The 16,209-nt window shown below is 41.3% G+C and overlaps 1 protein-coding gene across 5 annotated transcripts in view; it reads right to left on the reverse strand.

Moving 5' to 3' along the window:
- LOC147029637 (fidgetin-like) overlaps positions 1-16,209 on the reverse strand; it is a 96,237-nt gene that overhangs the window by 8,143 nt on the left and 71,885 nt on the right. Inside the window, exon 2 of one of the 5 annotated variants that reach the window (XM_085872834.1) lies at positions 12,962-13,084. The exons of 3 other annotated variants lie outside the window; for them this stretch is intronic. In XM_085872834.1, the coding sequence (XP_085728960.1) occupies positions 12,962-13,041 (80 nt within the window). In that variant the 5' untranslated portion in view covers positions 13,042-13,084. Of the gene's footprint in view, positions 1-8,263; positions 8,330-12,961; positions 13,085-16,209 lie in introns of those variants that run through there. One more of the 5 variants, XM_085872837.1, reaches the window with a different exon arrangement.

Consider the following 16,209-nt stretch of genomic DNA (forward strand, 5'->3'; position numbering starts at 1 on the left):
TCCGAATGCTTTGTTTGAACGTATTTATTTTTAACTTTGATTCCAAGCTTGAAGAAAAACCCCCAAAAAACACAACAAAGTTCCCCTTTGGAGCTGCATGACATGCTTTGGGAGCAGAAATCTTTTCGTGCATCAGGTGAGCAAAAAAAGGTGGCCATTTCATTTTGCACACGAGCTAAATCAAAGCCTGCTCCACAAGCATCATCTTCTGCAAGGTTACATCCTCACGACCAGCAGCCGTGCAGTGGGTTACGAGAGAGAGAACATTAATCTGTTGTCCACCTCCAAACATGGAGGCCTTCCATCTCTGTCTTGTGGTGAATAATCGGATGTCATTTTGGCCTGCACAGCTGGTGTGTATCCAGATCAGATAACAGCCCAGTGGCCACGGTCAGGGAAAAACGGGAGCGCCCGCGCCGAAGGCAGACTTCACGGCGCTTTCCCAAAGCCTTTGTTCGCCTCCTGCAGCGGCGCGCCACAAACATTATGCAATTTCTGCGCCGCTGTGCTGCGATCCTTCGGGAGCAACCCGAAATCGCTCCGTCACGGCCCGGTGCCGTTGGCAAGCCTAATGGCAAAAAAGGGACTCGTTTCATTGCTTGGCCGCAGCTCCGTTTCTAATTTACGCATCATGGGGGAAGGGAGGTTGCACTGATGGGCGAGGCACTCGTGGATGAAACACAACAGTATGCAGAGCTTTGTTCTGACCGGAGCATGGCTGTGATCATAAACTTCCAAGATGAAGACTTAATTAACAGAACCATCATAGTATCGCGGCGTATAAACGGCACGTGTTGGGAGTTACTTGCATCGATAAAACACTGCAAGGCATGCCAGTCAACTGAAAAGCCGGCCGATTTCAATGTCTAATTCCGCGACATAAAGCGGACAGTGACACAACAATTCCATAGATATTTCTGACCAGACAAAAATAAAATGTGAAGCAAAACATAGCAAGAAAGGAAAATCACACTGTTGTAAGTGAAAACATATATATATATATATATATATATATATATATATATATATATATATACTGTATATATCTATATATATACTGTATATATCTCAGAGTGATTGCAAAAGCATTAATTGTTAAGGTTTATGAGCAAAGTTTGATTTAAAGTTTTTATTTTATTGAGGTTAGTTGTTTGTTTTTTCATGCAACAGGAGGAAACATCATTTTCTTTTCGTTTGAATCAACAGCAAATTCAACATAAATGGAACACCAAGTAGGTAAGGTTGATATATATATATATATATATATATATATATATATATATATATATATATATATATATATATATATATATATATATATATATATATATATATATATATATATATATATATATATATATAAATATATATATATATATATATATATATATATATATATATATATATATATATATATATATATATATATATATATATATATATATATATATATATATATATATATATTGTATATGTTGTGCTGAAGGGACAGCAATACCATTCCATTTTAAAAGTTTGCTCATTCTTTTCACCCACTGGTTTGAACCTGCTACACCAGATACCAACAGACAGCTGAACCCACAAAGCCCATGTCCAACCTGAGCTGCACCATCCCCCACTCCCTCTTCTTCTAGCATTTCCCAATTTATCCACCCCCATGTTCTCTCTCTACACAGAGGCACGAAGCAAGTCCAACTCGACCGAACCTGCACAGTCATTGACGCATGCTGCAGTTTCACCTTAGTCGACTTGAAGTAGCCTCATCTGGATTTGAATATATATATATATATTATATATATATATATATATATATATATATATATATATATATATATATATATATATATATATATATATATATTACGAATAATCTGCATACACATGTTTCTCCCAAATATCATCAGCAAATCATCAGCTGACGTTTCTCACCCTAAGAACTGGAGTAGAGAATGACGGTTACACAATACACATCGACATCTAAAAAAGATGAAGATTAATCACACCGGCACATCAGAGTTTATACTTAGCCAAAAGGCCAAAAGTACACACTCTTTACGGCAGTATGACTGTAAACTACCAGGTTAAAGTACTGAAGTTAATAAAGTAGATAAACCTGATAGAATGTATGAATGCAGTGTTGATAGAGGGCACGCATGATAGGCCCATCTGGCCTCCTCCTGGATCCAAGTTCCTTGTAACGTATGTGGATATGATAATTAAATAGTACGGTCATAAAGTTACATTGTAGGATAGTAAAGTTACCAGAGATGACACCTACGCTGAAAAGATAGCACATAGCCATGTCAGCATTGTAAGTTGGATCGATGCCGGTCTGTAAAAGCCTGTCCTGCCCTGAAAAGTTTGGAATAGCATTCAGGTTTGCTTGAGATGGTTTGATAATGTGTATGTTTGATTTAAAACCGCACATTCGGTTTTGAAGTTTGTCCGTTGCTGCCTAGTGGAGCCTGGATAGCAATATTGTGATGTAGGAATGCACTGTGGAGTATACATCAAAATACTGATAACCGAGCTGGCCAGTCCTGTTCCTGTAAAAATTTGTGCCTTCTTCCTTATTTTTTTTTTAACATTAGTCAGACAAAGTCATTGCATCAATTAAAAATCAAAAAGTTATTTTCCATGCATGGCAGAGGAAGGGGAGGATACAGAGCACTACGACTAATCTTTTGTCAATGCTCATGTCGGCCTGCGTTGGAGGACAATCCAGTGTGCATGAACTGACGTAGAGTCATTCCTAACTGGTCATTAACAAGACAAGACAAGAAAATCAATCCTCACATGAGGTTTTCAACTTCTGGGACTCATCAGCCTTTAGCTGTTTATAGGTGAATGTGACGAAAAAGAATGCCTTTATCAAATCAAAGTCTGCATCGTATCAGTGGCATTTAAGGGTGAGGAGAGCAAGGATGGCAAGACTCACTTCGTGGGAAACCCAACACATTCAACGGGAAAGAAGTGCTAACTTGTGCATCGGTCATTTTACCGAGGTTTTGTCTGGGTTTTTACCTTGAGCAGGATACCCACCCACAAAAAAACAAAAAAAAAACCATGGCTATCTCATCAAGTCTTTGGCTCTCTGCTGAACTAAGCAGTCTTCATATATACAATGTGCTGCAAATGGATAAGCAGACAATCTGTAGTCCAAGGTCCATTGGACATGGTATTACAGCATCACTCTGGGCCTATCCACATCCATTCTGGATTCAGCTTTGAACAACTGTGAATAAACCTCACCCACCACTCTCCCCTTCCCTGAGGCCCTTCACAACAAAAGAGGAAAAAAAAAAACCAAAAAAAAAAACGCTGAAGCAATGACGTTGCAAATATATATATATATATATATATATATATATATATATATATATATATATATATATATATATATATATATATATATATATATATATATATATATATATATGAGAAGTTACGAAAGACTTACTGAAGATGTATCGAACCCCTTTTGGATGACAAGCATACACCATGGTGGATGTAAAGACAGCACTTCAGCCAAAACATCCTAATCTGTTTTGATGCATATGATTTTTGGTCAGCTGGTTAGAAGTCACCTTCAGGATATCCCATACACCATTTTGCTTGCACAATGAGAGAAATTCCACAAAATATGAATGCTCCTATGTTGTCAGGAAATGCACATTGGATTTGGGGTAAAATTGCAAATTCCACACACGAGTTGCATCCTTTACTGGGGTGAGGTTGTACGGTTTATGCAGTGTCCCTGCACATTCTGGTGGAGATTTGGAATTTCTTTCGGGTGCCTGCGATAACTCACCATCTCTTTGCGAAAGACGACGTGGCATCTTTAACGTTCACCAACTAATGCTCACAGATGAGACGCCCGGCTTAACATCCATTAGATTGAAATTCCACATCGGCACACATCGATGCATCGCCCTGCTTGTGGCTGAGATTCGTACCCAGGCGACACAGCTCAGAGGAGGAGTGCGCAAAACACTAAACAGTCCTGCCAGTCTGGTAATCAGTGATGCACGTTCAACTAGAAGGGCGCTTGGTAGATCGCATACCTCCGCCACGCAATGCCTGATCCACGAGAACATTTCAGGCCCATTACATTTTTGAAATATCATGCTCCGGGCCTATCCATCCAATGTCGTTTTTCGCCCTATCTCTCAATGGTGAAGAATCACTTAAAAAATTAAATAATTCTCGTATCCAGATCCAGATTCACACCTTCATCAGAATCGAATCAATTCTTTCTTGTCACACACCCAACATGTCCAACAAGTTTCATCCGAATCCGTCCACAACTTTTTGAGACATCGTGCTATACGTTAATTTATCCCTATATCTTAATGATGAAGAATCACTTAAAAATTATAGTAGTCAGATCTGGATCCAGATCTTCACCAAAAATCTAATCAATTCGTCCTTGTCACACAACCAACCTGTCCACAAAATTTCATTCAGATCCGTCTCCAACTTTTTGAGATATCCTGCACACAAACAAACAGCCAAACAAGAAGACGTCGTGCAGAGCACGATACTTGCAAAGTCCATAAAACCAATTTGACAGAAAAAAAAATAATTGGTGGTTGAATTCAATGACCAAATATGCAACTCCACTTCAAATTTCAAGTCAATCGGATGAAAATTGACAATTTTAGAAATTTGGCTTATGTTGTCCTTTTAGCCGAGGTTGACCTCAAAAATAATTGGTGGTTCAATTCAGTGACCTGATTTGTAAATCCTCTTCAAAGTTCAAGTCAATAAGATGAAAATTGAGGATTTTAGAAATACCTCCTTAGTTGTTGACCATGGGCCTATGTTGACATTTTGGTCGATGTTGACCTCAAAATAATTGGTAGTTGAATTCAGTGACCTGAAATATAAATCCTCTTCAAATTTCAAGTCAACTGGATGAAAATTGAGGATTTCAGAAATATCACCTAAGTTGTTGACCTTTGGCCTATGTTGACCTTTTGACCTCAAAAACAATAGGCTTCTTCCTTATGACAAACTCTACCATGTGATGAAGTTTCGTGAAGATCGGCTCAAAATTGTGACCTGTAGGTGGACAGACACACAGACAAACAGACCAACAGACCAATAGACAGACAGACAAACAGAATAACGAAATGGACTGACCAATATACTTGAAAAATCTTCCATTTTGCAAGTAACAAGAAAACAGAGAGCAGTGAAAACATAACCTCCTTCACGTTCGGTGGCGGAGGATTGGACTCCTATGGATTGACCCCTGCATGGACTCCTATGGATTGACCCCTGCATGGACTCCTATGGCAACCAAACTTGGTCATAAAACTACCTTTATTAATGCGTTCTCATTATGGAATTATCTTCTATAGTCAATACAGTCGACTGGTAATTAAAAAAAAACTTATGTGGAATAGGTCCTCCGCCCCCAGTGAATTAAAATTGATAAACTCTTAGACATAATTAATATAGCGCAGACTTGATGGGCCAAATGGCCTTGTCCTGTGTCTAAGTTCCTTACAGTGTGTATTTCCTCACAATGTAGAGTGCACATCAGTACCTGATGCTGCACCGACCTATGACTGTTTACACCTCATACCATTTACCTCCTTTTGGCTGCAGCACTACCTGCAAAAGATGGAAATGCTGACACGGAATGATGGCACAATCGTGGTGAGACAAAGGGCCCTTTTTTGCACCTTAATCACCATGTAAAATTAGTCGCTGGTTAAGAGGCCACGGCTTTAAGATGGGGGTTTCTACAAGCATGAACAACATCAGGTACCGAGATGGATATAGATGCTGGAGGAAATAACCAGTTTGTATTCCTACCTTATATGCCTGGTGTTGGCTTAATGGTTAGGGTGGTGGGCTTGGGATCCGAGAATCCTAAGTTCAAATCCCACTCGGCTGTTGAATTAATACCAGGTGGGGTTGACTCTGTCTGTCATCCTTCCGATGTCGGCAAAATGAGTGCCAGCTTGCTGGTATACCGTGTCGGAGTGGCGACCAATCCAGGATTGTGCCCAATAGGCAAGGAGACTGCTTAGGCAGCACCAACACTCTGCACAGAGTATATGGTCCCAATGGATGGATGGGGTTGGATTATGACCTCATGATCATAAGAGGACAACATCGTTTTTACGAATGAAATCACACCTTGAACATGGTGGGTACCAGGTCCACACAACAATATTGTATATGCTAACCAAATAGTACAATGGAAAACATAGACCATCTAAATCAGGTGGTGCACATGCATACGAGAGGGCCCATGGAGACGCTGATGTTATACAAGTGTACGAGGACATTGCTCAGTAGTTACCTCCACCAGGGAGGGTGGATGGAGGATGTTTATACCCCCGTTTGTCTTTCTGTGAGCAGGATATCTCAAAAAGTTATGGACGTATTCGGACGAAACTTGGTGGGCAGGTTGGGTGAGTGACAAGGACGAATTGATTAGCTTTAGTGAAGATTTGGATCCAGATCCGGATATGAGAATTTTTTCAATGATTCTTCACCATTAAGAGATCAGGTCAAAAATGATATCTAGCATGATATCTCAAAAAGTTATGTACGGATTCTGACGAAACTTGGTGGACAGGTTATGTGGTTGACAAGAACAAGCTGATTAGATTTTGGGGTGTGACAATGACGAATGGTCCGGTTCCACATCCGGCCTATAAGTGGGATACAAAACGTAAACTGTTCAGACTGGCGGAGGTATGCGCTCTACCGAATGCTGCTGTAGTTTCATGACGTCAAAGTGCATGATTTGTAAAGTTAATTTCACAAGCAATTAAACCATACAGCAGATTGATTCACGCTAGATTGAAAAACGATGAAAATCTACCTTCAGTTTGATAAACGATGGTGAAGCATCACTTGAATAGGTATGCCTGCATCGTCACTTCAAGAGGTGGTGCCACAATAGCACATCACATGGAAGAGGAATTATTAGTTTGTTTCAGACTTGTAACGTGACGATCCTACTCTCCTTTCAGTCCACTTCACAAAACATTTTTTCCCATGAGCATCTCACATGTCATAAATGCATACTGCACCAAGTACAAATGGTTGTATGTAAATAAATTAAAAAAAAAATATATATATATATATATGTAATATTTTGTTCATCATGCGCATACGATATTCCACCCAAACGTGCTGTGTCGACAACATTTTTATCCCTGACAATCTATTGACGAATGACCCCCAATTTTGTGGACCCTTATTTGTATGCTCTTGGAAAGGCTCTACTCTCATAAAATGGTCATTATTCTGCCAGCTTTACTCATTTTACAACACGTAAGGCTCATGTATGACTTTGTACATAGAACGTAGATTACATAGAGGTAAAGGTAGCAAGAGATATCAGTCTACCTTTACATGAATTACAAAGACAGAAGGTGACAATGCACAAAACTAACACAGTACACGGTGTCTGAACCTGAGATCTCAGCATGATCATTTTTTCTCTTTGTTTAAGAGCTATGTGTTCAGAGAAAAAAGAAGCTTCTTTGTTTAACTTCTAAGATCCTGAATATATTCCACTCTAGCTAGCTAGAAGAACATGGGGAAGCGACTATGTGCAAGTTGTATCAGTACAAAGACATAACAAAAAACATCAAAACCGATGTTTGAACATTAACATTTTTCTCTTCTTTCCAGAGGCCACTGAAATAAGGCAGATTGCAGGTGCCCCTCCCAGCAAAGCTATGCCGATGAGTTGAACCTAAGAATAAGATGCCAAAAATACACATTCCTAAAGTCGGAATTCACACATTACTCACCGAGATTCAATGCTCCAATGTCGAGAAGCAATACGGCGTTCAATCTTGGAAACGTCCCATTTGTACGAATGTTTTCGGCACAGCAATGTTTGAGCAGAGTTGCACAAAACAAATACTATTTATAAGCAAGCGTGAACGCAAAATGTTTTGTTACCAGCATTTCAAGGAGGAGTGCACAGTGTAGTACGTACATTGAACCAAGATTTTAGTATCATAGGCACATTACCCATCGCGTGATTGCATCATCCCCTCGCTTCCCCCCACCCCCACCCCCTTCTGACAGTGACACACACACACACACACACACACAATTTTAATGTGAGTAAACTCACACATGCAATTCTGACAAGTCTCAGCCACGTCTCCCAACTGTGTCCCACCTTTCAGTTGTCCCATCGATACTGCTCGATGAACAACTTATTTAAATTGAACGTTATATTTTGAACACAAATCGGAACATGAATTAGAAAACGAACCTGTCGTTTAGCAGTGCTTTGCCTCTGAATTCATCCCGATCACACAGGCGCAGAGAGGAGTGAGATAATTGTTTTACTGTCTGTCCATCTGGCAATCAAAAAATTTTTTAAAATCATTCCAAAGAGGAAACTTACTATTTTTAAGGACGTCATAAATGACGTATACAACAGACACAAAGAACTAACATCGTTATTTTAATTGAACTAAATATAAGTTCATACTTGAACAATGTAGAACACAAATAGTTTAGAAGTGCTATGACGTGTTAAATAAGGTTGTGCATAAGGGTGATGTATAAGACTGCTTCAATAGCACGAAACTTCCAGATTTTTAAAATATTTTTAAAGATATTTAAAATCATCATTTTATTAAAATTGAAGTAGACATTTCAACACTGCATGGGGTAGAGTATTCTATGAACTCTCTTGTTTATTTTTTCCATTTTCCACAAATAAGGAGAATGTTTTCAAAGCCATTGTTACAAAATGAACTTGCACTGCATGACAAACATTAAATTTTATTTTTAACAACAACAACTTTGGAACCACAAATTTGCAAACACAAAATACGTGGCATCGTTTCAAATTCTAAAGTACACACTCGTCCAGCTGGCTTATCAATGGCTTGCTGTACAGCTGCGTTGCGTTCCAATTTTACGAGTTAATGTGGCATTCTCATCAGCGTTGGGAGGCTGAGGCCGAGGGCACAAGCTAAAAGTGGGTCTTCAAGACACGTTCTCATGATGTTAAGCTAATGAGAATCTGTCGTTTCTGTATTGAAGAGCATTTGCAGTGTGCTCAGCCAAAAGGATACGGCTGCCAAGGAATGCATTGCTGAGGCACAGAATCCAATCGGCGTTCAGCCTGTCATGGTGATTACATAATTACCGACTGAACGAAGCAGACAGCACCAAACCAAAGACCGAGCCAGATCCACGAGCTTACAAATGGTGTTAGCCAATTACCAGCAGTAATTGCCATTCTTCCGCAGACCCGTCTTTAAGGCAAACCCCAAAGGTTGCGGCTTGCTTCAAAGGTGAATAAATCGGAATGACCGTTTGTTTTATTTGAAAGGAAGAAAATGCTCTTTTTGTTCCGCCACAAACGTCCAATGCTAAATTAATGTGACAAACACTTTGTTTGCACAGAGCTTTGCATTAGCACGATTAATCAGAAATAAAACCGCAAGCACGGAACATGCATGCCAAAAGTTGGAAATTTGAACTGCTTGAGAATAGCTGCATAACCGTTGCAATCAACAAACCATCCGTGACTAATATACACCTGCAATTTGTGTGAACCAATTTTGTAAGAAACAAACCGTCATCACTACTCACCAAGAGGTGCAATATGGGATTGTGAAAAGGGGATGAGGGAATGGGTTGGTGTGGGGTTGGGGGGGAGGGTGTACTGGCTTGAACGTTCAATGGCATTTACCCAAGGAAGCGTCCCAGACGAGTCAATTTACGGAACATAAGGACACATACATAATACCAATGTCAAATATTTTGATGAAATTATTACAATATCTCAATTGAGGTCATAATGATGTCTGTGACATTTACATGGTGACAATATGAAGAATGGATAATACTCAGGACATCAAGCTGGGGTACCCATTTGCAAGAATTGGCCGGTGGACGTTAAATATCCCATGGTGTCTTTTGAAGACGAGAAGGTAGTTGTTGGTTGTAACTCTAGCCAAATTCAAAATTCCTGCCTCAAACTACAGGGGGCACTACCATAGCAGGAAAGGCGTGACCTCTTACGCACTCCCTCACTCTCCCAGAAATGATGCAGCCAGCAACCAAATACTGCATATGACAAGAACAGAACCACCTCTCAGATGGTGGTAAACTTGATTGATTATGTTGGTTTCACACAGCATTATCGACATAAAGTAATGCAATAAAGTTCACCAAAACACACACAAACTTAGTTATTCTATTCGAGGAATCTATACACAGTGCCTTCAGAAAGTATTCACACCCCTTGACTTTTGTCACATTTTGTTGTGTTGCAGCCTGGATTTAAAATGGATTGAATTATAAAAGTTTTTATTTTTAATCGATCTACACAAAATAGCCCAAATGACAAAATTAAAACGTGTTTTTAGAAATTTTTACAAATTAATCAAAAATGAAAGGATGAAATAGCTTGCATCAATAAGTATTCAAAACCCCTGAGTCAATACTTTATAGAAGCACCTTTGACAGCGATTACAGCTTCGAGTCTTCTTGGGTATGTCTGTATCAGCTTTGCACATCTGGATTTGGAGATTTTCTCCCATTCTTCCCTACAGATTTGCTCAAGCTCTCTCAAGCTGGATGTGGAGTGTCGGTGAACAGCAATCTTCAAGTCTCTCCACAGATTCTCAATGGGATTCAAGTCTGAGCTTTGGCGGCGCCTCTCAAGGATTTTCACATTCTTGTGCTGAAGCCGTTCCAGTGTTGCTTTGACTATATGCTCGGGGTTATTGTCCTGTTGGAACGTCAATCTTCACCGGAGTCCAAGGTCCGTTGCACTCTGAAGCAGGTTCTCCTCAAGGATTTGCCTGTCTTTGGCTCCATTCATTGTTTCCTCTATCCTTACAAGTTTCCCAGTCCCTGCCACTGAAAAGCATCCCCGTAGCACAATTCTGCCACCACCGTGCTTCACAGAAAGGATGGTGCGAGATGAGTGATGAGTTGTGCCCGGGTACAGCCAGACATAGCCCTTTGCATTCAGGCCAAATAATTCAATTTTTGTCTCATCACAGACCACAGAATCTTTTGCTTCATGCTCTCAAAGTCTTTCACGTACCTTTTGGCTAACTACAAGCGTGCTGTCATTGTGCCTTTTTCTCAGGAGTGGCTTCTGTCTGGCAAATCTCCCATAAAGCCTAGATTTGTGAAGTGCTTCAGAGACTGTTGTCCTTCCAGCAGGTTCTCTCATCTCAGCAGAGAAACTCTGTAGTTCTGTCAGAGTGGTCAATTGGTTCTTGGTCACATCCTGACCAAGATCCTTCCTGCCCAGTTGTTAAGTTTGGTCGGACGGCCAGCTCTAGGTAGAGTGTGAGTCGTTCCATTTTCTTTAAATTTCCTAATGATGGAGCTCACTGTGCTCTTGGGAACTTTCAACACTCGAGAAATTATTAACCTCCGCCATCTTCGAAGATGGATGGAGGTTACTGTTTTCACCCCTTTCTGTTTGTTTGTTTGTTTGTGAACAGTATTACGGAAAAACTCCTTGACGGATTTCGACGAAACTTGGTGGGGGGGGGGGTTAGGTATGGTGCAAGGATCATGCCATAAAATTTTGGACTTGGTCCCCCCCCCCAAAAAAAATTGTTTGAGAAAATTTTTTTTTTTTGCATTTCTACATGTTTTTAGTGATTTCCACCCCCCCCAAAAAAAAGAGAAATTTTATTTTGCATTACATTTTTAAGTGATTTCCAACCCCCCCAGCAAAAATTGTTACCCCCCCCCAAAAAAATAGAAATTTTTTTTTGCATTTCTACATGTTTTAAGTGATTTTCAACCCCCCAAAAAATTGTCACCCCCCCCTCCCAAAAATATATATTTTTGCATTTCTACATGTTTTAAGTGATTTCCAACCCCCCCCTCTCCCGCCCCTCCCAAAAAAAACTGTTGGAGAAAAGAACTATAACTCTGTCAGCACTGTTGACATCATATTTAATGAATAAGATATAAGGTTCACTTGAGTGAACCAGCAGTATTGGCGGCGGAGGTTTTGCACTCTCCTGAGTGCTCCGCCTCTAGTTTTATACTGTCACAGGTCTGGCTGGATAGGTTAATCCCCTCGACCTAATTGTGGTGGATGGTTAACACCGACCAGGCCAGATCGTCGAGCGGTTTTCCGTAGAGGTGAGCACGTGATCCTCAGAGATTATGGCGCACGCAGGAAGAAAAGGGCGACACAGACGTACACGACGGAAGCACAGCACAACGGGTTTATACTCAAACCCATGACAGACACGCGGACACCAGCAAATGAAAATAAACACGGGGATTTAATGAAAATAGATTAAATACGTACAAGGGTAATTATTAAAAATGTAATGATAAAACGAGAGGTAAATTAAAGTCGAAAGTTGAGGCACCTCGACACACGGACTTTAACACAAAGGGCAAAACCAAAGAAAAGCAAATCCTCCCTATATTCTGGCACTTAGCTTTGTCCAGAGAAGGTCTTCATTGAACTTTGTGATCGAGCTGGTTCGTCCTGTGCGGGAAGATGAGGCCAAAATGGCGCAAAGCCGCTCGCTGGGCGGGAAACGTGCGTGAGGTAATTTTTGAGGTATTCAACACCAGGGCTCACCAACCGCCATGCGGCTTCTTCTCATGAACAAATATGCCGAATGCTCCTCCATTACACAAGGTCCGCTCACAATTGCCCACCTTCATTGACAGCACGACGAGACAATCTCTGAGGCCCAGTGGTAAGGCCACGAGGCACTTTGCTTCCCTCCTCAGAAACGTACACACTTCACGGTTCAGCGAACAGTCAATGACTAGCGTGTTGCCCAGCACGCGGGTACATTTACAGCAAGACATGAGAATCGCGCAGCCATTTCGTCGTGCGGAGAGGAGAGCAAAGCGAGATCCTCTGTCCCAGCCATGTTTCTCACCAACCGTGTCCTCCCACTACTCCTGTCTGCACTTCAAATATGCCTCCTCCCTCTCACGTCACACTCACCAATCATAAACCTCGGGGGCGTGACTTGCTGGTACGAAGCCGGGAAGGCGGGGCTTCTTGCCTGCTTGGATGTGCGGCATGGTTGTAGTTGTTTTAAGGACGTGATCCCCCTTTATCGCCGGTCTTGAAATACAAAAACATAGGGAAAACGTCACAGGGGGCAATTACATACTGGGGGAAATTGGCCTTAATCCCTATCTAATTAACACAGCACCACCCCCCTGTGTGGTGACGCATAATACTTAAGCTCACATTTTCCCTACTTAATTTATATCGAGATGTTTCCTACACGTCCATGGACCAAGCAATTCTATACAATCCTAACTTTGCTCCACCTACCCCGGGAACCATAACAATACCCCTACCCAGATCTCTACCTCCTCACAATTCTACGGACAGTTCTTTGGACTTCATGGGAAAGTTTCTGCTCTGACATGTGGGACCTCATATAGAAAGGTGTGTTTCTTTCTAAATCATGTCCAATCAATTGAATTGGTCACAGGAGGACTCTAATCAAGTTGTGGAGACATCTCAAGGATGATCAAAGGAAATTGGAAAACACCTGAACTCAATTTGATGCGTCATAGCAAAGGGGTTGAATACTTATTGATGCAAGACATTTCAGTTTTTTCATTTTTAATGAATCTGTAAAAAATTCTGAAAACATATTTTCACTTTGTCATTATGAGGTATTTTGTGTAGATCGGTGACAAAAATTTAAATTGAATCGATTTTAAATTCAGGCTGCAACACAATAAAATGTGACCAAAGTTGAGGGGTGTGAATACTTTCTGAAGGCACTTTATAATGGAGCAAGTATGTATGTATGTATGTATGTATGTATGTATGTATGTATGTATTCATCATCTACTTCTCTGAGAAAGCTGAAACTCTCAGGGATTAACGAGGGCATCCTGAAGTTGTGCATGTGCAAGTTTTGGTTGATTTCAATAAGTTTTGAAGGAAAGAAATTAGCCTATCTTGGCATTTTCTTCATTGGGGTGGTGTTGGGGGGAGGTGGGGATGTGCAATTGCAATTTAATTATCCGACCTATATAACCACAATGTATTATATTGTTACGAATCTGGCAGCCATGAGCACTCAACATTTAGGTCCCCGTAGCTCAGTTATTTCGATAAGTAAATGTGGATAGATAGCTCCCTTTCCCCTATGTCTAATGGGAATTAAGTGTACGTGCGCTGCGAAGTTATTTTAAAGATAGGATTTTTACCCCAACAACAACAACCCTCTGCTCGCGGCATTGTCCGCACTCTTCGCGTGCTCGCCGGCATGTGGGCGTGCGTGGGCGGAATTGCATGCCCCAGGCGGTGTGGATTTCGCACCAAATATGGTCACGAAGCGTTTCGCTCTGGCTTGGCCCCAAATATGGGCATGGAGCGCTTCGTTCTGGCTTCGCACCAAATAAGGGTATGCGTCATTTTCCACCCAATGGGCAACGCACGGACCAAAGCCGGGGCGGTCCTTTTCAAGAAGGCGAGGCCGCGACATGCCGTCCACCCAATGGGAGCAGGCGACAGGGGAGCGGACCCGGCCCCAAAAATGACGGGAAAAGATTGATGATTGCGTCCGGTCTGCTCGAGCGCTCTTCTGTCTAGGTCTGCGGCTAACTGCATCCCACGCATCTGAGGCGTCTCGTCTGGCGCATTACAACAAGCGGTCGACCATCTCATCATGGGAGATCACCTCGTCTCGCCTCCTCTGGGTTTGGCTGCTCGGGTCCGTTCTTTGGCGCCTGGTGCTCCGGGAAGGTGCGGTCATCCAGCCGCGCGAACGCGGCCAGGTAGCCAGCCACGTTCTCTTCCCTCAGCTCGTCTTTCCTCTCGAGCTGAAGGAGCAATAAAGACCTCGAGGTCCATCTCTTTCTGGGGTATTTGTCTGTGCATGTGTGTGTGTCCGTGGGCCCTGTCTAAGTAGAATTGTTTAAGGAATTGCTTGTACATTTGATTCCCTTCTTTATTCAGATAACTCTGCCCTAAAGGGGCTGTCACACCTTGACGATTTAGCCAGCGTATGCGGATTTATGAAAAATTTGTCTAAAACACTGGCACACGTCGAATACGTTATGGGTACGTTATGTATACGTCAGGTGCACGCTGAAAAACGCTACCATAGGTCATATTATGCTGGTTTAAAACGTTGTACTTTTTGGTTGTCCAAAAAATTTTGCATGCTTGAAATTTTACGACGTACTCGGCGTTTAGCTCACATGTTCCCCTACACTGGCCATAAGTTGTAGGCACGTTATGCGATCGTTGACACACGTTAATTGTATGTTACTCATAAGTCGAAACACGTAAAGGTAACATTCGCGTCCCCGAAACTTATATCTAACCTATGAGTAATGTTTTGTAAGCACGCGACACGAACGTTGTTCACACTTCGCAACACGCTACTTGAAAGTTCCTCATACGTCAAAACACATCAAAGTAATGTTTAGGGTACCCGTGACTTATTTATAACCTATGAATAACGTGCTTGGGAATGATTACGCTATGTATACGCTAGACTATCGTTGGGCATCGGTTGTGGACGACAAAAACACGATAAACAATCGTTGGTATAACTTATCTATAAGTTATCGAAGCGTTCTGTGTTCATTACTCGTACATTATGCATTTGTCAAAGTCGTTTTTAATACTTTAAAAAGTAAAACAAAGAAATATTTCATCGTGGGAATGAGGAAAAAAAATTAGCCGAAAAGAACATCGAACAATGGTGCAAAGTAGTCTCCTATTCGTGGACGATAAGAGGATCCATCATCACCCACACCCTACCCATCACGCTCACATACTACTACCAATGCTACTAGTACAACTACTACTACTTTTACTACTGTCACGCACACCAACTACTACTGACAAAGACATACTACTACTACCAATGCTACTACTACAACTACTACTACTTTTACTACTGTCACGCACACCAACTACTACTAATAGTATTACTACTACTGATACTACTGGCATTGACATCTACTCAACATGGAGTCTGGAACAATGATGGGTTCCTCTTGTGAAGCCCATTTGTACATACCAATTCCCCTTAACGCTGCCAATACGCCATTACACGGTAGATGTAAGTTAGAAACACGTTCAGTAAGTACTGTGGTCGTCCGGAAGACATCAATCTAATTCGTCTACATACGACAATGTGCGTTTTAGATACGTTACAAATAGGTTCATAGCATGTTACTCAAAGGTTAGAAGCACGTTATACTTAGGTT

The sequence above is a fragment of the Eptatretus burgeri genome, chromosome 3 (assembly GCF_056783735.1).
Source record: "Eptatretus burgeri isolate ZD-2024b chromosome 3, Ebu_testis_v1, whole genome shotgun sequence".
Classification (NCBI taxonomy): domain Eukaryota; kingdom Metazoa; phylum Chordata; class Myxini; order Myxiniformes; family Myxinidae; genus Eptatretus; species Eptatretus burgeri.